This window comes from Malurus melanocephalus, unplaced genomic scaffold (genome assembly GCF_030028575.1).
Source record: "Malurus melanocephalus ecotype Western Australia unplaced genomic scaffold, MMel_1.1 scaffold_51, whole genome shotgun sequence".
Taxonomy (NCBI): domain Eukaryota; kingdom Metazoa; phylum Chordata; class Aves; order Passeriformes; family Maluridae; genus Malurus; species Malurus melanocephalus.
In genome coordinates, this window is record NW_026623283.1 from 1,654,874 (window position 1) to 1,676,140 (window position 21,267).

Here is a 21,267-nt window from a genome sequence, read left to right on the forward strand (position 1 = left end):
CCCACCACAAAACAAACAAATGAACAAAAAATAAAACCAAAAGCCCACCAATTTTTTTAAAAGGAGGATTTTAAAATAATAGAAAGCAGAGGAGCCTTGCCAAGTTTGGTCAGTTTAGAAATGTATTCCAGGCTGCTCAGATATTCATCAACTGTTACAGCTTTTTCATTGTGCTCCACTTACCTTTTAAGAAGTAATTAGTACAGCATATTAGCAAACCAAGAGTTTGAAAAACAAACTAATTAAAAATATGTCTAAAGCCTTAGTGTTCTGGATAATGAAACCAAGCAGGTCATCTTGGTTAAATTATTTCCCTTTGAAATTACAGGATGCTAATGAAGTGGAGGGGACTTAAAATTCTTTGAATCATTAGATTCTCTTACACATAGCAGGACAGGTAAGTGGCACTTTTTCTCCTAAGTATGGACCTTATGTTTGTCAAGGGCCTTTCTTCCACACTGTAGCATGATAGTATTGCAGCTTCACTGACAGAATTCAGCTGCTCCCGCTCAAAATAAACCCCTCAAGAGCAATGAAGACTGAACCTGCAGTGGTGGAGGGATTCTAAAATGTCTCTGTTTGAAAACAGAAAATGAAAATACACACTGACATGTGGATTCATGGTTGAATCCAGTCAAAGGTTGGACTTKGTGATCTTGAAGGTCTTTTACACCCTTACTGATTCATGACTCTGTGGTGTGACAAATTTACGCTGTGCTTCTGACAGCACTGCTGGGTATGGTGGGACATGGACAGAGAAGACCACTGAGCTGCCTTCCCACCAGTCCTGGAAGAGACTCAAAAAAGGCTTCAAAAAAGGCTTTGATCATGAATGCAGGGACTGTATCACCAAAACATTTTGAAGGACTAGGACCCAATATAGCCTTAACTTTTTTTTTTTTTTTTTTAATAAACAAACTTGGTGATTCACTGTCCTGGATCTTATCACTAATACACTTAAAATTTTCAAAGTGCTTAATTTCAACCCTGTGAATGTGCTCTTAGTTCCATGCAATTGCAGGTCGCATTTCAAAACCGCAAAGAGCGAAGCCTGGACACATGCAGCTGGAGATAAGTCAGAACAACCACCTGTCACAGCATGCAAACAATTCTGAATGCCTCAACACTTCAATAAATAATAACATGGAGGTCCCAAATAAAAATAAACCCTTCCAAAAAATCCCAAGTCTTCCCTACATAGKGTCTTAGAAAGCTGCTGGGCCTCTCTGAGCTCACTAGGCACCATCAGAAGAGTRGCACCAAACTAAGCCTGCAGTGCCCTGGAGAGTCACTTGTGGGACCTTTCTGGARCTGGATGTACCAGCACGCTGCTACATGAACTCCCTGCCAGCCTACTAAGAACCAGCTTCCCTCTCCGTTTTTTGAAATGGACACCTCTAAAGAGACAACCAGCTGGAGCAAAACATTCTCAGAGGCCAAAAGGACACAACCTCAGGCAGCCAAGACCTCTTGAAGGACACRGCATTTCAAGCACAGAAGCCAGAACCATGCTAACACAAGTCTGAATAATCCACTCCTCCCTCCAAAGCAACGCACTCTCCTGCTCCTCCAGAGAAGGACCCAGATAGCAGATGTCCAAGAAGATTCCCCCACCTTTTTTTAACTGGCTCTTTTGATGTTTTATACAGGGGTGATCGAGTAATAAGCTTGTGGGGGTGCTGAAACACAAAAGCTGACAGCTTTACCCTTCTATTTTGCTTGACTGTTTAAGCAGACCAAGAACATGCCATGTGTGGCACTSAGAGCAGACCTTCCCTCGTGGTTTTTAACATAATTGCAATTGGGATCTTGCTGTCTGAACGCATGTGTTGTCAGAAATGTACGAGTACTCCTGCATACTGAAGAAATTRGAAATGAATTGTGAGTTCTTAATTGACAGTACAAAACATCAATTACGCCACAGATGAATAACAAAGAAGAAAATTACAGGTGCAAGAGCTAAGCAGCCATTGATTGAAATTTAAAAATTAAATAATTAAAAACAACAACATGAAGCACTGGAATAGGACTAAAGCACCCGTGCTTCCCATTTGCATTGTTAAACCAGAATGCAAAGAGAGCAAGAAATAAAAATGGAGATAAGTGACACCCCCACACAGGTTGCCTTTTGATAAGTGCAAGTGCCTTCAAAGCTATAAATAACACATGCTTAGTTAGCAAGCGGTGGAAACAAGTGTGTGAATGCAGCCATGTGTGCTCACACACAGACACACACACACAGCCCCCATCTGACTCTTCCCACCAACAACAGTGGCAGTTGGCCCAGATCACTGCAGTGACACGCTGCCAACACACTGATCAACCTCACAGCACACTAAATTAGAAATACATTTCCACACATTAAATTTCAGAGGACCGTGATGCCACTTTAAACTTCATTAGATTCTGCTCCTCTCCATCCTTTAAACAAACACAAAAGCTAGCAAAAYACTCTCCTCTATCTCCACCCACCTGCTTTACCAGAGGTCCCAACTGGATGTGAATCAAGATGGATAAATTAGCAACCAGTCTAAAGGTACCACTAACCTAAAATCTCACAGAAGAGAACAAAAAAGGAATCAAACCACACTGAATTAAGGTGAGAAAACCTCAGCAGAAAGCTACGGGTGGTGTTGATCACTGCTGCCCACAGATGGGCCAGAGACTCAAGAAAGAGGAAGTGAAACACAAGCTTTGAATGATTCAATCCACTAAGGTAAGACTTTTGCAGACAAGCCCTGTCGGTAATAAATGCACACCCTCTCAGCAGGTAATGGGACACCACAACCAGGAAGAGGCATCATTCCAGCACAGAGGATGGAGCAGGGACTAACTAAAGAGACAGGGATGCACCTACAGAGAAACATACTGCAAGAGATAAAGTAATAATTGGGGCATTAAACTGAAAGATGCTATCTTCAGTACACTACTCGGGACACAGGGTAATAGAAAATCTTAAGAAAAATGACCACTCRAGTAACACCTCCTTCTCTAGCTCCATCTAGACAGTGAGCTGTACCTCACACTCAGGCCCCCCAAGGCTGATGTGCAAGCTTGCAGACACACAGCCTATTGATCCCAAACACACCACACAGCTCCAGCCAGGCTCAGGGACCTGTTACTGAGAAGTAATTCGGGTCTCTCACTCCACAAATTTCAGGTGCCTGGGTTGCTGAGGAAGAGCTCACCTATTTTAATTATCACCACAGGAACAATCCAGCTCCTGAGGCAGACAAGAACAATGGCAACCCCTCCACCCACTGTCAGATTAAAAGCCTCACTCAGGCTGAACAATAAAGGACAGTGAGAAGGTAGAGAAGGGGAATTTCCAAGCAGATTTTCTCCTCTTTCAGGAACAAGTACTCAGGCAAGTTAAGCACTTCTTCAGTTTATAGTGAGACAAAACAAAGGAGGATGGGGAGGACTTAAGAGAGCTAGACAAAAACCCATTCAGGATAACAGAGAGCCAARCATAAAAGAAATTTCTTTTTGCACTATTACCAGCCTCATTTTATGATCTTCAAAACCATGAACTCGAATGCTCCTRCTGCAGATACAGTCAAATTGCTGCGGGTTGAAATACACACAATACGTTCAAGCGCAGCACCAGTACATTTGTCTGGCTGCTGCTCAGTGTGCAAAGCTACAGCTCCTTCTGTGAATGAGACTGTGCCCCAGGGCTGCTGCCAGACACTTACCTCGAAGACAGAGGAAAGTGAGAAAATCTTCTGTCTTGGGCTTCCTTTTGGAGAGGTCAGAAATCTGAGTGGCTGGAGGGGGTAACAACGGCTCCACTATCTTTATTGGAGTTGTGCTGGGACTGTTTGGCTGGGATTGAGCAAACTTCCTTTGTGCTTGCAGCCTTGGCCTGTGGAAACAAGAGCACATCACAAACATGTTAGACAGAACTTGCTGGATATGCTAAAATATAAAAATTCACCATTTAGAAGAGAGAGAGAGAGAGAGAGATCTGAATGCATGTCCCATCAATACCAAATCCCTAGCTGGGTCAATTATGAAGACAGTATTTTATTTGTTTTACCCTTTGGTATCTTCTGCTACAATTTGGARAAACAGAAAGGGAACATCTTGACTGTAAAATCTGTGACTACTATTTCATATGTTCTGCRTGTCTTCTTGTACATGATACAATTACAGTTTACCATTCACTTATTTGGAAATTAAATCTGTATTTTGCACCACAAAAATGTCCCTTTTTTGTTAAGTGTTAGTGCTCATTGCTTTCTGGTTTTAAATTATTTACAAATTAGGTTTCTTTTAGCCCCATTAAGRTTTTAATTTATTCCAATCTGCTAGAATCTTATTTCCATAGTAAAACAGTATTAATAGATAAGGTATATATATTTGTGCGCAGTTCTAAAAAAACAAATCAAAACCATTAGGAAAAGATCTTTTTGACAGAAAAACACCAGGTCAAAACACTTAAGATTTTTGTTTGCTTCGCCACAGCCCAGAAAACAGTAAGCTAGGAGGTCAGCAGTAGAGTTAAGTAGGATTTGGGATAAATTTGTAAGAATGAGGGACGTGYGTGGAGTGAATTTGTTCAGCCCTGGTACTGGGCAATGGACTGACACTCTGATTCGTTTCAGAGCACGCCCGGGTGCGGCTGTGGGAAATGAATGGCTGCAGGTGGTTTTGGCAGCAGGCTGCAAATTATTTCAAGCCTGTCTGAAGGCTCTGATTAACTGCTAGGTACCAATGAATATGATTTTCTTTAATATGTCTAGAACGTAAATTGGTATTAGGRAAAGCACTTTGGGGCAGGACAGATACCCGGAGGGGGTCTCGCTGGGAACCTGGCTCAGCTCAGCATATAAGAACATGCTAATTTCTCACTTAAGCAACTGGGATTCTAATTATGATCTTTATTACAGCTTCAAAAAGGAGAGAAGCTACAGAAAGAACGTAAAACCTTGTTGAGAAAGGATGCAATTTTATGTCATTTTCTTTCCTAATAGCAGAGTATTTACATAATGTCAAAGTGAAACATATCAAATAACATTGAAGGGAAGCCCAGGTCTTGTCACTTCACGGCAGCCTTGATTGTTGTGACTTAAGGAAAGCACAGTTATCGTTCAGTATGGATGAAATGCATAATTGGCAAGCCTCTTCTTTTTCACGGGTATTAACCTCMAATATTTGGGTAACAAGAGGTTTGTTATCGCATTTAAAACTTCTGCAATCTTGTCACTAAGGTAGCAAAAAAKAAAATTAAATCCCAGAAGTGTTTGTATGAATATACATGTCCCCTAATAACAGAGAGTAAAAGTAACATTCAGCAGTTTTYTCCCTAAACTCTGCATAAAATTGTCCATGTCCTCACTATCCAAMCCCCACTGCCCCGAACAACAAAACATACCAGCCATTCTTACTGATTATTTTTATCTCCTCCATGGCAAAAACAACCTGGTGTTTACAATTTTTTTAATCACTTATAATTTGTGAACTTGTAATTGATAGTGCTTGTAATTTGTGAACTGGAACTACAATACTATTTAACACATATATTTCTGCATATCTATGAACAATTATCTTTCCAGAATGAAGGTCTTGTATAGATCTGCCTGTATCTCCCAAAATTACTCAGATTGCTTTGCAAAGCCCCATCCCTACAAGCAGACTTAGGACTCCTGTGCAGKATGAATGGGATTTAAATTTCAAGCAACTACATTTCTATCACCAAAACCATACATGCAGGCAGAGAAAAACACGTTGTGTTGGCTTCTGTTATGCACAAAACATATGCTCTCTCGGCAAAAAAAAACAGACTATAAAGGCTAGCAAGCATCCTGGCTTTCTGCACAGCTATTTTTCCCCATTGATGTGCATCATCAGCCAGGCTATTAAAAAACATTCACCCACCYACTCTCTGCATCTCTCTACCTGCTTAAATCTCATGTGATCAATGATCAAGGAAGTGAACCACCACCCCAAAAAGTAAAGGTTAAGCCTGTTTCATGGTTCAAAATTAACCCTTTGCTTCAAGTATCATCCACGTCAGTTTGCAGTATTCCTATTATCGGTCCCCAGAGGACTGAAAGAGGATTAGGGAATGACGTGCAAGTTCGGCATAGATGTGAAATAAAAAAAAAAAAAAAAACCCAAAATCAGGCCTCCTTGTGAAATATCCATCTTTTATTAAAACCACCAGCAGTTACAGGCTGTAAATAGCACTGATTCAATTTATGAACACTAGTAAATGAAGGCACTCTTTAATGACTGCAGCATTCTTTAGGTTTCTGCAACAGCTATTATTCCCTGCATGGATAGGTGCACGCTCCACAGGCTTCTATTTCAGTGCCTGAGAGTGCATACAGAGTGAGCTCTGAGCAAGAAATAAACTATTCTGTAACCACAGCATACTGGGACGAGAAATCAAGATTATGAAGTAAAATTCACGTTCTGAAGCAGCCTTGGCTTCAAATTTATGTAAACATGACCAGTTTCAAAAGTGGGCCAGCAAAAGAAAAACACACATATTTCAAAACACTGGCAACAAACAAAACTGTTTCCTTGTGACGGTATGTATGCACCTTAATACACTTGTATGTCCCCATGAAAACCTCTAGCAGCATAAAAGCAATTATTTTAGGTGTGGTTTCACATTACACCTAATCCAATCTGAGWGTGAAGCTGCTGCCAAAGGACTGTACCCTCCTTCTTGGCTACAGTTACATGGGACCAAGCATAGCAAGTCCTACTCACACACCACTTCTGAGCAAGGAAGAACAGAAGTGATAAAAGTCCTTAGAAAGACACTGTGTGTGCATGATGGTCCCTATTTGAAATTTAGAAACTGTGGGACAGGGGCAGTGATTGTCCTCCTGTACTCAGCACTGGTAAAGCCACATCTTGAATCCTTGTCCAGTTTTGGGCCTCTCACTACAAGAAAGACATTGAGGGGCTGGAGCAGATSCAGAGAAGGGCAGTGGAGCCAGTGAAGGGTCAGGAACACAAGACCAATGAGGAAGAGCTGAGGGGGCTGASGTTTTTCAGCCTGGAGAGAAGGAGGCTCAGGGGAAACATCTTATTGCTCTCCAATACTTCTGAAAGGAGGGTATCGCCAGGTGGGGGTCAGTCTCTTCTCCCAGGTAACAAGTGACAGAGGTAATGGCCACAACATGGTAAGTTGTGCCAGGGGATGTTTAGATTGAATATCAGTAAAAGTTTCTTCACAGAAAGGGTTGCAAAGCACTGGGACAGTCTGCCCAGAGAAGTGGTTCAGTGACCATTTCAGAAGGCATTAAAAAGACACATGGATGTGGCACTTAAGGACATGGGTGGACYTGGCAGTGCTAGGTTAATGGTTGGAGTCTATGATCTTAAAGGTCTTTCCAATCTAGATGAATCCATGATTGTTCAAATGCTTAACACCACCAACATAGCTTTGCTCTTTGCTTCTTAATGCAAGMATTTCTACTGGAACGACCTATTTAGCGTGCATTTGGCAACAACAGACAGATTGGCATGAGCGGCAGAAAGAACAAAAAAAATCCTGTTTCCGTCCTCAAAATAAATTGCTTACTTTGYCCTCAGTGAAAGGGTACACACTATGTAAGGCTTATAAATGCGCAAGCAGAAAAAACTTCGCAAGACGGAAARGGATGAGGAATGAACTCAAAATAATACCACATCTAAACGTCATGCGAACACCCAACACGCAGCCAGAAATATCTAGACTATTTAAAAATAAACAGCAAACCACCTTCTCTCAACAGAATGTTATTTTCCTTCTACTGCTTTTGAGAGACTTTAAACGCATACCTGTGACACAAAGTTCAAAAAAGCCTCAGCCTGAGGAAGTCTCACCTCCTTTGGGTACACTTCTCATCTACTGAACTGAATGTTTACGTCTCAAGAAAATAAGTTTCAGCCAGAGACTAGAACTCCACAGCAAAAATATCCTGATTACAAAAACTCAGACTAGGCTACAAAACATTTCTCTCCCAGCACAAAATACACTTTCTGAAGCTTTTCTGAACTAGAATTGATTTTTAGTTGWATATTTTAAGCAAATTGCATTCTTTATAATTGAAACGATATAGCTTGTGTTAATTAAAAATGCTTCAGAATGTCTTTTAAAATAGAATATTTTAGCACCATTCCTTCAGCGTGTAAAAAGGTTCACATTTAGGAAAAAATTCTTAATACACAAAGGAGGTCTTTTCTTCACAAAACAAAGCTCAGGCTAGTAGTGGCAGTCTTTGTTAAATTTAGTAGACATTAATATTCTATACAACACTGCTAGAAGGTTGTGCTAGCTACAAATCAAGTAATAAACCATCAGTATGTGAGATTCAGTTGTACATCGGTACAAAAATCTGACTCTTTTCAGTTTATTACTCYATAACTCCTAAACGAAAACAAAGCATAAGTACCATAAAACACACAAAAACAAATATGCGCAATCAGATTTGTAATGTATTAGCATTCATACTAACTTATGTAAAGAAATTTCTGGGTTTGAGAGGCTATTCTCATATCTAAGCATTTCAGCTGGGAAGCGATTTGCAAAACAAGCTACCTTCTGCAAATGTTCTCTAATCTYCAGCAATCCGCATGTTTTCACAAATCTTCCTGCTTAGTATGTGCTACAATATGTCTTTGCTGTTTGGTCTCATTACCTTTCACTGACTTCTTGAACTCCACTTTTGCTTTTGTCTTTTCCTGCTTTTCTGCAGCCTGTTATTTCCTTTTTCTAGGTAACAGCACAAGGAGTTAGTTTTTCCAAATGCTATAGGAACCAYAGCTGAAGTAGCTGCTTGAGAGGTACAGTTTTGTGATTAACTCCCATTTTCCTTCTCAATGCAATGTGCTTGTCACTCAGCAATTAAGTGGARGCTCTGGCATGGTTGGGCACTCTACCTCACAAATTTTGTCTGACCACTCTGGTAACATCATTACAGCTTCCCCTCTGCTGTGTACCTGGGTTATTTACTTCCTTGCTATGACACTTTGCTGGCACTRAAATACTTATCTCTGAGATTTATTTGGCTCTGCACCTCTGATCTCGATCAGGTTTCAAGTGTACTATCTTTTGGTTTCATCAGAGCTGATAAACCAAATACGTAAATTGTGTAACTGCACCTTACAACACGGCRCTCGGTCTGGCACACAGCAAGTCTGTACAGAAACATTCACTTGTGCGTGTGGTTTAGGAAGGTAAACTTACCTGAACGTGACAGGCTGCAGAAATGTTCTGACCTCATTTGAAAATAAAAAAATGAAGTAATTTAGGCTTTAATAGCCAGGTGTCTCCTGGAAATCAGATGATTATCAAGTGTGTAATTTTCACCTCAAACAAAAYCTACCATGTGACAGGCACTTCTGGGCAAGCCCAAGATGAGCATGTGAAACTTTTTGCTGGAGGTATCATTTTTCATGGAACAACCAGGAAATCTTTATCACTATCACATGTGCCAGCAGGAAGCATGGCTAAGCTACATTTTACCCTTTCGATCCTCAGACTAAGACATTCCTTCCCAACAGTAACCTTCTAGAAAAGACCACCAGTTCACGTAAACAGGGCTCTAAACTTCAACCCAACAAGCTGTCTACATCAGCAATGCCAACACTTACATGAAACACATACTTTTCTCCCCCCCAACCATGAAAGTAAACATCTGGATAATAAAAAAAAATGGGGTGGGAAAAATTGCCCTCAGAACACAAGATCTTTTGGCTTTCCCTGGAGCACACCTGAGTGCCTGTGTTGACTTTGGGGGCACGAGGCAGTTTCTGTCTGTACTCACACACCTCTGCCACCACTGTGTCCCAAGCTACGCTGTCAGGTGAATAAATGGCATCACACCAAGAGCAAAAGAGCAGGCGTGCAAAGGAGTCCTTTGAACTGCATTTCCTGTCCCACATGCCCCTAAGCTACTGTGACAGTGTTCTGTGCCTGTATTTGTGGTATCTGTTGGCCCTTTGATAACACTCTTCTGTCGCTACTGCCAGCAAGTCTGCAGTAGTGGAAACTGAGATTCAATCAGCATCGGCGTCTCCACGCCTGTTTGTGCCAGGAAGGAACCAGAATTTAAGAGACCTGGTTGCTCCCATCCATGCACATGTCAAGTGCAAACCAGTGCAAGGCATGAGTTCACTTTCAGATGTGCCTCCTTCAAAAGAATTTGCAAGATAATGTAATCCAAGACACAATCTAGACCTGTATTACCAGGTAAAAGCGTAATTCTTAATCCTGTCATGATTAAAATAATCTGGGTTACTTTTCAGTAAATTAAACATTCCAGCAAGGCTGAATGCAATGTTTTTCAGAAGATTTTTTTACTAAGACCTTTATTCACTCAATCTTTTTTACCTTCTGTGGTCCAGCAAATCGAAATTGGGCCTAAATTAACATGATATTAAACTAGCCTTAAATTTTCAAGTGATCCAATCAAAGTCCACTATGAAGTCCATCTCTATTCAGTCCTTGATTGTTGAGCCTAACTGGGCACATTGGTGTAAAAAACACTTCTTGCTGTAAAACTTTAACTGCAATGAATAGATGCACATTTTCCTTTGAGATTTCTTTATGCGTGTGTTTTTTTTTTAAATGGGAAACTGTTCGGTTTCTGAGAACCTCCTCTCTTGTTGACAATAGAAAGGTTCTTGGGAATGGCATTTAATGAATGATAATTAAGCTAATCCATATGCTCCATAACTAGTTCAAAATACAGCTAGACACAAAGTTGTTTTTTTTTGCTAAAACTTGCTCCAATTATCATTAATTCTGGAACCGCCTGCTTTTCCTGACAATGCTCACTGATTACAAGAAGGTGCTTGCAGTCTCCAAACCCACCTGATGCCATGCAGTTTAGCAGAGACACTTGTACCTGTTAAGCAAAACAACTTGCTGTTCAAACAGCACACAAGACAGCACTGGGCAAAGGGGGAGCTCTTGAAAGCTGCTGGGAACTCTTTACCACCTCTTTAACTGTGGAGGAACTGGACTACTCCAGCCACCCTAAAAGAGCCTTGAATGTATTCCACATCACATATACAAGCAGCCACAAGGACACAGTTATGGAGAACTTGCCTGCTAGACTGAGGTCCATACTAGACAGTTTAATTTACAGTAGAAGTTATAGAATTGCATTCAGATTTCACCTAGGGATTCAGTAAGTTCAGGTGTTTCAGTAGTCTAGATAACCTTGAAAGGGCTAAATCACACTGCGTAGTAAATGCCCTGGGTTTTTGCCCTGAAACATTCATGGTGGTCAGGGAATTTTGACACTACCTTTACACTGTACTAGGATTTCCCAGTGTGAACTTAAGTGCCCTTCACAGACTTCAGGATACAGGGAAGCAAAGAGGAGCAAGAAACAATCCAGAAAACCAAAAGCATGATCAAAGTTGCAGACCTTCTCCAGGGGCAGGGGTCTCCTCTCATCCTACTGTTGCAACTGGACTTGATGCAAGAACAGTCCATGCTAATCAAACACAATTTGCATCACTGCAGCACTGCAGGCAGGGGCACAATCTCTCATCACACTTAAACCAAAACAGAACTCTGAGTTACAAGGTGCAACTCCAGCACAACACAAACTACAAAACCAAACATCTACCTTCAAATATTTCAACAGTGGCATGCTTCCAAGCTCAGATTCCAGCATTAATGGATGGACATTAATGACCATCAAATACTCAAACTCTTCCACCCAACCCATGTGCCAGTGGCTGTGGTAAGTACAGGAGGGTTTATCAGCTGCAGCCCAGGGAGAAAAAGCAGTGGGAGAGTGCCCAAATGATGATATGGCAACTGAGTTAAGCTCCCAAGAAGCTGTTTTCTTACAGCCTTTGTCATCAGATCACACTACAGCAACTGTCCTACAGACTGGCCAAAAATCCAGGACCAAAGCCTTATTCCTCTGTTAGTAAGTGTAGGATCAGGACAATCAGAAAGACAATAACTCTTTTAAATCTACTTTCTGCTGGGCTGTACCACCTGAGACTGGACAAAATTTTTTCCTCTCCATACAGGCATGTGGTGAGCTGTACACGGCAATAGATGGCAGAAGAGATCCTTCTGAATACTGGAGACAGTTGGTGCCACCCTTCCTTTGTCCTGCAACAATTCTTAAAAATTCCCATTTTGGAGTAGCTTCATTTCTAGTCTAAGAACACAAGCACTGGCACTTCAACCTTTGACTGCTCCAAGTTGTACTCCAGCTGTGTCTACACTGCAGCCATATTGCACGTTGCATAAAGCCACCCACCCAGGCTAAGCCTTCAAATTCATCAGTCCACATGGGAATAAATCTAAACACAACACTGCTGACGCTGAGTCCTACAAATGCTCCTCCCAAATTGCTGACACCCTCAATACCACAGCATTCAGCTGGGCCAGCACAGATATGCTCACAAAAGCTACAAAGGTGCTTAGTAATGCACAAACAGCCTCACTCAGAAGGAATAAAGAATAGGAATGTATTCCATAAGTCCATTTGGAGGGGGCTGTGTCCTGGATCCATCTCTGTCCTTGCTGCTGTTTGGGCTATGCATGCTGTAGGGATTGCTCCTTCTGAGACACTTTATGATACTGGAAAGACAAGTTGACTTTTCGGGACTAAGCAACAGCAGGAATGCTATTCCCATTGGTGGGAAGCAGAACCAAGCACCAGGTGATGAGCACTGATTTCAGCAGTACCATAAAAGCTACAACAGCTTCTGACTTCTCTCCACGCTCCCACGCTTGCACAGCGTACTTTTGCTCCTGTGACCTTGCTCTGGAGCCATCCCTCTTCTGCAGCATTCCTCATCTCTGGCTGCTACTTGGTCCTACTCACCAGAGTGCCCCCTGCAAGCACAGCCAAGCATAGCTACCTACGAAAGCACTTGGCAAACGGAGACCAGGGTTCTGATTCCTGCATCCAGGTGAGGGTTGCCCCGCTATTCCAGAAGTGTGACCCAAGATTCCCACTTTTCAGCTTGAGCCAAACCCACTATGCGTACCAGAAAGGGGAAATAACATTACCAAGGAGTAACTTTAGGCCCGGTCTGCCATTTTATGCTGTGCCACTGCACAGAGAAGAGCATCTCCACTTGCTAGAAAGTTAAAGTGCAAAATCACAGCAGCAGAAAAAAAGAATTAAGGAACTCATTTACATTTGCTTGGTTCTTAATAATCACTAGCAGATGCTTGCGTGTGTACTATGTCCACAAACTTCTCTTCAAGAAGAAAACCACAAGAACAGTTATTTTTTTCACTTCAAACCCTGTCCTTTGTGCTGGAAGCAAACAAGGTTGAACTCCATGCTAATAGGGACCTTTCCCAATACTAGAAAGAGGATGCAAATTCCAGAAAATGTGCATGTTCTCCACCTACTGGCAAGGAACCTGATAAGGTCCTGCTCCCGGCAATCACTGAAGGTGGAAGAAAGAAGCAACCCTCAGAGTCTTCTTATACTCATGTAAAGTCAGTGTGGGAAAGCCTAGGGGCACAAAATGGGGTCCCCTTCCACTTCACTTCTATTCAACACCATGCTGCTGTCTGAGGGTGAAATGACAGGCAACTTCGTTAACTTTGTTATCTACCACAGCCTTGGATTATTTTCAAAAGTGTTTTTGACCCCCACAAAAAGATTTTCCACCCTATGAAAGACAGCCTATAGAATGTTAAAACCCGTCTATTTTGGGAAAACTTGAGCACTGCCCCCTATTTAATTACAGAGAAGTCAAAGCTACTTCTAGCACAACACACTGTGCAGCTTCAATATTCTTCTAGTATTAATTTCAGTGTTCTCAGGTATCTGAGGGACATCTGCAAAACCTGTTCACTTCCCAGTTCCCAAGCACGAGACATTAAACAAAACCAGCACGGTTCAGATGACTGAGCTTCCAACTTCTTTACTCAGGCAACGCCTGTGTTCTACCCAAACTTCTGATCAATTTGCAGATGCTCTTTGTTCTCCATGATACACCAAATAATACCAAACATATCAGCAGCTCCCTCCCTAGTAATTTGACCAGCTGGTAAAACTCAAGAGGATGCAAGATCAAAGCCACGCGACTGAAGGAAAATTGTCTTTTCACTTTGAGCAGCCTTCTCTGCAATTGTGCTTTTTTAAAACAATTGTTTTACAGACCATTTCATTCTTGTTTTCCAATCTCAGAAAAACACGTGTRCCTCAACTCTAGTAATAATTCACCTTTGCCCTAAAAGCAACTTGCACTAGCCAGGCAGCCACAGATTACTTCTGGCAGAAATGTCAGAAATAACAGTGTATGGATCATTTTAGCCATCATCTGAATGGCTGAGAAACTTCCTGTTCAATTAAGCCCTGCATTAATCCCTACCATTTGAATAAAATTTTCCATCTACTGGCAGGAAGTGATAAAAGCTGCATGGTCAGTAGGTTGTGGGCATTTTAACCTCTTGCCGAGGTTGCAGTTTTCAATTTAACCACACCTGCAACCAGATATCTGCACTTCCCATGGGGACAGCCTTTAGAAGGCTTCTCTACCCTCTGGATATTGCCAGGAACTTGACATTTCTCTTGTGAAAACTACAGCAATTAGACGCACAGTGAGGAAAAAAAAAAGAGACACAAGACATCCTATATCTGCTGCACAGACTTTATTCTGATAAGCAGCTAAGTGATCACTTTTGCATAAAACACCCATCAGTCACATTCACTGTCTTGCCAAAAAGGATTACTAAACAGAAACATGTGAGTGAGCTATCAGGGGAAGAAAATGAAACAAAAATCACTATATTCCATTATGTTAATCCTATACTATTCTTACATAATTCTGAATTACATAATGCTATACCTATCCTATTCTTTTATAAACTCTGATGATAAAATACAATCTTTAGCAGGTGCTGTCTCTACTTCTTGGTCTCTTTTCCTTCACCATTGTAATTTTTTGCATTGAGTTTCTCTTGGAAGCAAACCACGACCCTCTCCAGGCTTCCCCCCCAGGAGTCAAACAGCCCATTCTTGCAAGTCAATCAGGCAGACGCAGTCAATTGTCCCAGCAACTCTGTTCATGCCTTCTTTCAAGCCATGCCACATCCTGCTACCAGTCAAACTGGCCTGAAAAGGAAAGGGGCCATTCACCTCAAACCTCTTCTTTACATGGATGCTAAATCCAATGAGAGGGGGCTGGCTGGACTGCCAGAGCATGCTGTCTTTCTCTTCCTCCTGAATGCCAGAAAAAGTAGTTGGGAACTAATGATATGAATGGAAACTATGGTAACAATTCCTGTGCCACCACAATCTATAGCCTTCCCTGCAGACTCTCTTTCTTTACCTGCAGTAGTAAGTATTCAGTACTCTCTTGCTTCTTGTTGCATGTGTCACATTCCCCTGCCCCTGGAGACTCCAGTAAAAGGATATGGTGCATATTGAGTTCATTTTGGTACTAGGTAATCATAGTAAAAAACCCACACAGACACACGCTAATTGCGCATACACAGCACAGATTGGTCCGGGAAGTGAAAAAATACACTCCCTCTGAGAAGACTTTGTTCCCAGAAGAGTGAGATTTATCAGTGCTTCTTCAATAACACCCTCCTTAATTTCACTTTCAGGATATGCAGCAGTATGTGAGCAGCAGACACCTGACATTTGACGGTACAACCCAGATACACTAAGAGCTTGCTGATAGTGGAAGGGGAAGGTCACGTTCCTCCTGGTTCTGCATCCCATTGTGCACTCTGACCAGGAAGGAATGGTAGGGCACAGYCCAAGTGGGAGGAGGACAAAGGGAGTGGGACCACACCTTTGTGGAGCAGCAACTGCTGCCTTGCCTCACCTACACCTTCCCACCCTAAATGAGGGCGTTCAGTTTGGTTTAAGCTGATCTCAGCAAAGGCTGCTGCAGAAATAAGGTGTGGTATATGTCCTTCCCTGAATCTCCAGCCACAAGTTCCAGCTTATGCAAGCACTAGAGCTCCTGAGACCCCATAATCAGCTGGCTAAGAAAGTCAGTCTAGCTGAAAATTAATTTATACGTTCAGTTTTTTACATTATCGGGCTGGGTTTCGTCAGCGCAGAAGTGCTGGTGGTGGCACAAAAGAGGTGGCAAGAACACACGAGAGGGAAGAACAGGACTGCCTTTTCCAGTAGCAGCTCACATTAAAATCACCCTAAGCTGACTGAGAAACACATTAGCTACTGAACTGTAAAATTTTAACAGAAAACGTGCCTGGCAGCAATGCCAGTGTGGTCTCCTTCAATGCCTTTTGCAACAAGGAGCCTTGTTTCCACCAAGACAAGCAAGGAAGACAAATTTGGGTGGCTTTTTTCACTTGATAACCTTGGGTGTTTTTAAAGAGTTTTTCTGAAATAATGAAAAGGTCTGATTTCCATCACTTCTGCCCCCATGAGCAGATCACCCACTACTTTTCCCTGTACCATCACAAGCAAAGTCCCAATGTACTAACATTTAAAATCGAAATGACAGGATCACATTCCAAATGCTGCCTCCACTGACCATGGCACTGCATAAAAGGGCAGTGAGCACTTCCTCAGTGCCCCATGAGTAAAGTCCACTGGCTGGCACTGTGCCTCTATGGAACTGTCCCTAAGGTGTGGCCACAAGGCTGTGCCACTGATCAGCTGTGCCCAGCCTGAGGGGACACCTGGCAGCAGAAGTAAAGGAATGGCCTCAAGAGCAGACCACTTGTAACTTCCAGGAACCCATGCTTGTAACAACCCTAGGGTTATTTTACATGCACTAAACATCTCCATTAGTCCAAACAAGCTCTAATAATTTATTTCACACTTAAAGAAGAGACCATCTTCAGCCACTTTAACCTGCTAGTAACCTGCTCTGTGACAGGCAGCACTGCACCTCTTCCTCTGACTACAGTGTGTTACAAGTTCCACACGCCACCCAAGTAGTTCCTGCTGTACATGCACACACACACCAGACTGCTCTACACCTCTGACATCCCATCTCAAATATGAACCACAACAACGAGCCTCAAACATGACAGCCCTAGCATTCACCTTGCTCCTCGCTGGGCCTTTATTTTAGCTGCAACCTTATATCCTCCATAAGAGACTGAATGCCTAAGCTTAAACTTCTTTCCAGATCTCTTTTTCACAGAGTCCCCTCGCTTCTGATCTGATGTTTCTGCCCATCTCTCAAACCTCATTGGAGTCAAAACGGCCTCTGTCATAGCCCATCAGTAGCATGAACTCAGCCCTGTCACCTGTGGCTCTTGCTCTGGGGGRCAGGAGGCCACTCACCAAGGAAACTTCACATCACTAAAGCACAGTCTTGTAAATCTGTCCAAAATTGCCCCAAACCCTGGGATGCTTCCCAGCACCTTCTCTCCTCCTCAACAACACTAAGCCAATATTTGSTCAGTAATTTACTGGCAGTCCTCAGGCAAATCACTTTTCTATTTCTTTTCCAGGCTGAAATTAGACATTTAAAAGGGCAGGCAGAAGGATTAAAATCCTATGAAAAACAGTGTGTGCACAGCCACACCCGGTTGAATCAGATGAGGGCCTGAGGTCAATTTGCCACATGGCTGTACAAAAGGTAATACAAGAGTGCTCCCACACAGGAGAGGCAAAAAATTGGCAATTACTTCAGCTGGGACCTCTGGTGAACATTTGATGAACTTGACATCAGTTCTCTTAGTTCTCAAAGGCTGGGCACTTGAAAGGGAATTGGTGAGAACACTGCACAAAATTGCACCAAGAATCAAAGAAGCAAAATTGGAAACAACACTTGGGCAGTAAATGAAAGCAAGGCAGTGAGGCCAGGAGCAATAAAGAAAGTGAAACATTATGAGGGAATGCAAAAAGCTGTCAAGTATGTTCAGGAAAAGGTGAAAATAAAATGGGAATCCTGTGAGGACCAGATGACTAAGGAGAGAATGGCAATTCAGCCACAACACGCCTGATTAGMAAACTGCAGAAATCTGACAAAACATGCAATCCTTTTCATACCCAGCCAACCACTGAGCCACGGGTAAACCAATACACAGAGGATTTCACAAACCCCTCAAGTATTTTCTTGGTTTAAAATGATATTAAATATGGGTTCAGTAGCTCAGGATACTGTTCAAAATAACAAACAAATGCARCCACAATGGGTTGTGTGAGTGACTGCCCTTAGCACTAAGGAAATCTTAATAGCTTGAAGGTGAGAATTAAGTCAACAAAGTCAACAAATAAAATAAATGCATCTTTTATCACACCATTACCAAGGGAAGACAATGCCAAAAGGCAGAACTAGAGATGCTTCTCCTGAGGCCTCGCTGGCAACACAAGACTGCCCCAATTTAATTTAAGTTTTGTTAAATCAGTTCAAATCCACGTGGACTGTTATGGGTTAAGAGTAGGTTAAACCAGTGCCTTGTTGACAGATAAATCAAAAAGACAGCCTGTCCATATAGCCTCTTGTGCCAGTTTAACTTCATTAATTTAAAAGCTGCATCTTAATTTATCTTAACATAAGCCGTCTAAAAATCTCAGCAAAGCACCACCACTAAGACTTGAATGATTTTGGATCAGTAAATCCAAAATCCCTTTTAAAGCTATACCAGATTCCAGCCCACCTACCCCACAACCTGATTATTTCCTGCTAACTTCCCTGGTCATTTTCTACTGCAGACAGAGGCAGATTTTGCCTTTAGAAGAAATTTAAGCTGCAATTGCACTCCAAATATTCAAATTCTATACTTTGGAAAAGGTAGTAACTCCAGCTTCACTCTACTGTATGGGCAGTACTAAAACCACAACAGAGGTTGTGGTCTCACACAGAGTTCATCATCTGAATTTTGCCAAACATGCTAATCCATATTTCTGTGCATTCACCAGGGCTCTCTCCCTATCCACAAAGGAATCCTCAAGAGCCAGGCAGCTTCAAAAGTGTTCCAGCTCCTCCATGCATCACTGTTACATAAATCTGCAAGATCTGAAGCTACACTAGAAATAACTGGGTCACTAACAGAATCTCTCTTCACAGCCATTGCGTGACCTTAGCCAGCCTGACATGACTGATGTGGCTCACAATGCTTAAAGCTAAATAAAATTAAACAGGATTGGTACATTTTACTCATTCAATGTTTTATACACGCATMTACATGCACACACATGCACATATACATATGTATGTTATCTGCAGTGAAAAGCCATGATTGGAGACAAACATCAGAAATATGAATAGCTGATTTTTAATTACTATAATAAGCTTAGCAGAAGGTATTTCATAATTTAATGAGATAATAAACTGTCATAATTAACTGCATTTTACATACTTTTTTCCTTCCCCAAGGGGAAAGAAAAGTTTTAAAAGCAATCAAGAATCAAAACTAAACACTCCTCCAGATTTAGGAAGCCATCCTACCAAAATCGGTGAGCCAAACACCRTAATACCTACAAAACATGATTCTGAGGGAACTGAGAGTTTCAGACTATTTCCAGCTCTGGCCTTTTAAGGAAGATTTTCTAAATCCAAAAGAAACCAGTGGAATGCCAACACCCTTAAAGTGCAGATGCAAACCAAAGCAGCTGCTGTATCTCCCATATTAGCCCAGCACTGGAGTGTCAAATTAATGACTACWCAGTTTTACTGAGCAGTTCTTTTAGAAGGATTTAGCAGCCAATTATTACATACAATCATTTCCCTTAAGAAAGGAGGTTTTAGAGGGAAAATGGGGGGTGAGGGGAATAAGKACAGTKAGCTACATCATCTTCTTCAAGCCAAGAGCAGCAGAGATGATCTGTACTGTGAATCCCCATCAAAGTGGCCATAAGGTTCCCTGRGTCACAGGGGACAAGCAAAAAGTCAGGGCAGCTCTTCCTTGACACCCCTCTCTCAGCAGGTAACATGGAATTCTCTAAAAATATTTCTTGGCAAGGTTTCAGCATTCTGCATTCCACATCATGCTCAAGGCATTGTCTTTGGAACAGCAACAGATGACCCAGAACACCAATCTCCCCCATCTAGACAGATGCCATGAAAATAAGAAACATCAGAAGTTAGGGTTTATCATTATTTAAATMATTTGAATTCTACTGCAGAACAAGGTGGTACTCTGCACTCCTTCAACTCATACGCTTCTAGACAAGAAATACAAATAAAAGCTATGGCACCTCAATCTACAGAATGTCAGAAACAGCTCCTGGGRAAAAAAAAAAGCCTATCAGTCTACAAATACTGTACAAGTAGCACTATAAATAGGAAMATTTAATTATCAGCTTCATAATACAGCAGGGTTACAGCAGCTACCTGTGCTGAACCAAAGATTCCTCATGCTAAGAGCAACTTGATGCAGAAGCTGCAGTACTCAAGTGAATTTGTTTGTCAAGCAGAGGACATTCACTGTGTCATGTGGTGGGATGCAGCAGAGTGAAGGAATTCTTYAAGAGAAGCAGTGAAGAGTCTACAGCATGTGAAATGCTATTCCAGAGCTGTACTGATGGACTGTAACTGTTAACAAGGGGGATTTTAGGYGGCTAAAGTAATCAGCTGTCCGAAAGAAATACCTACAGCTTTTCATACCATCTCCAAGAGAAGCTATTCCCTTATTCCTATTTATATTACTTACTCTATTTATCTTATTTATATTTCTTATTGTATAAGAAATATAAATCTGGAAGAAAATAAAAACTCAAGGGGGAAAACCAAACAAATCAAACTCCTTCAAAACCTGAATGTCTCACAGTGTGAATTCCAGCAATTCTGCCTAACACATGGCACTGGGGGGCTCTGGGATGCCACCACTCAAGGGCTGGTTGCTGCAGATGTCAGTAAGCAGTTTGTTTTCATCAATAACACAAGATGCCTGTAGCATCACCAGTTTTACGATGTTCATTGTTTATTAGAAAACACAACTGTCTTATTTTTTATTAGCTGGCATTTCTCAAGGTTCCCTGCCTTTATTTTTCTCTCTCTAGTATAAATAAGCACATTTGCCAGTAATACAAATAATACAGTCTAAGGAGAAAATGAATCCCTCGCACTGTGGGATGTTCATTGTGTGAGGCCAGAAAATTTAAAGCAGTGATAAATGCACTGAGTTACATTTCACGTATCATTAAGTAATGCTGAATTCTATCCTTAAAACACCCAACTCGACAATGCAGACCTCCTAACAGAGGGTGATCCCCCAGCAGACACAGCAAAGCACAGTGCTGCATTATATAACAACATTTTCCAGAGGAATGAGCAGAGCACTTTCTGTGATGCACAGGGAGCGTACAAGCTGTCACTGTGCACTCAGCAGCCTCTTCTACAGCGACTGTGCAGAAGAAAAAAAACTACTTGTAGGGG

General features: G+C 41.8%; 1 protein-coding gene across 1 annotated transcript in view; it reads right to left on the reverse strand.

The window, feature by feature from the left end:
* JARID2 (jumonji and AT-rich interaction domain containing 2) overlaps nt 1–21,267 on the reverse strand; it is a 209,846-nt gene that overhangs the window by 54,420 nt on the left and 134,159 nt on the right. The window contains exon 4 of the mRNA XM_057365340.1: nt 3,699–3,868. Within this exon, the coding sequence (XP_057221323.1) occupies nt 3,699–3,868 (170 nt within the window). The remainder of the gene's footprint in view (nt 1–3,698; nt 3,869–21,267) is intronic.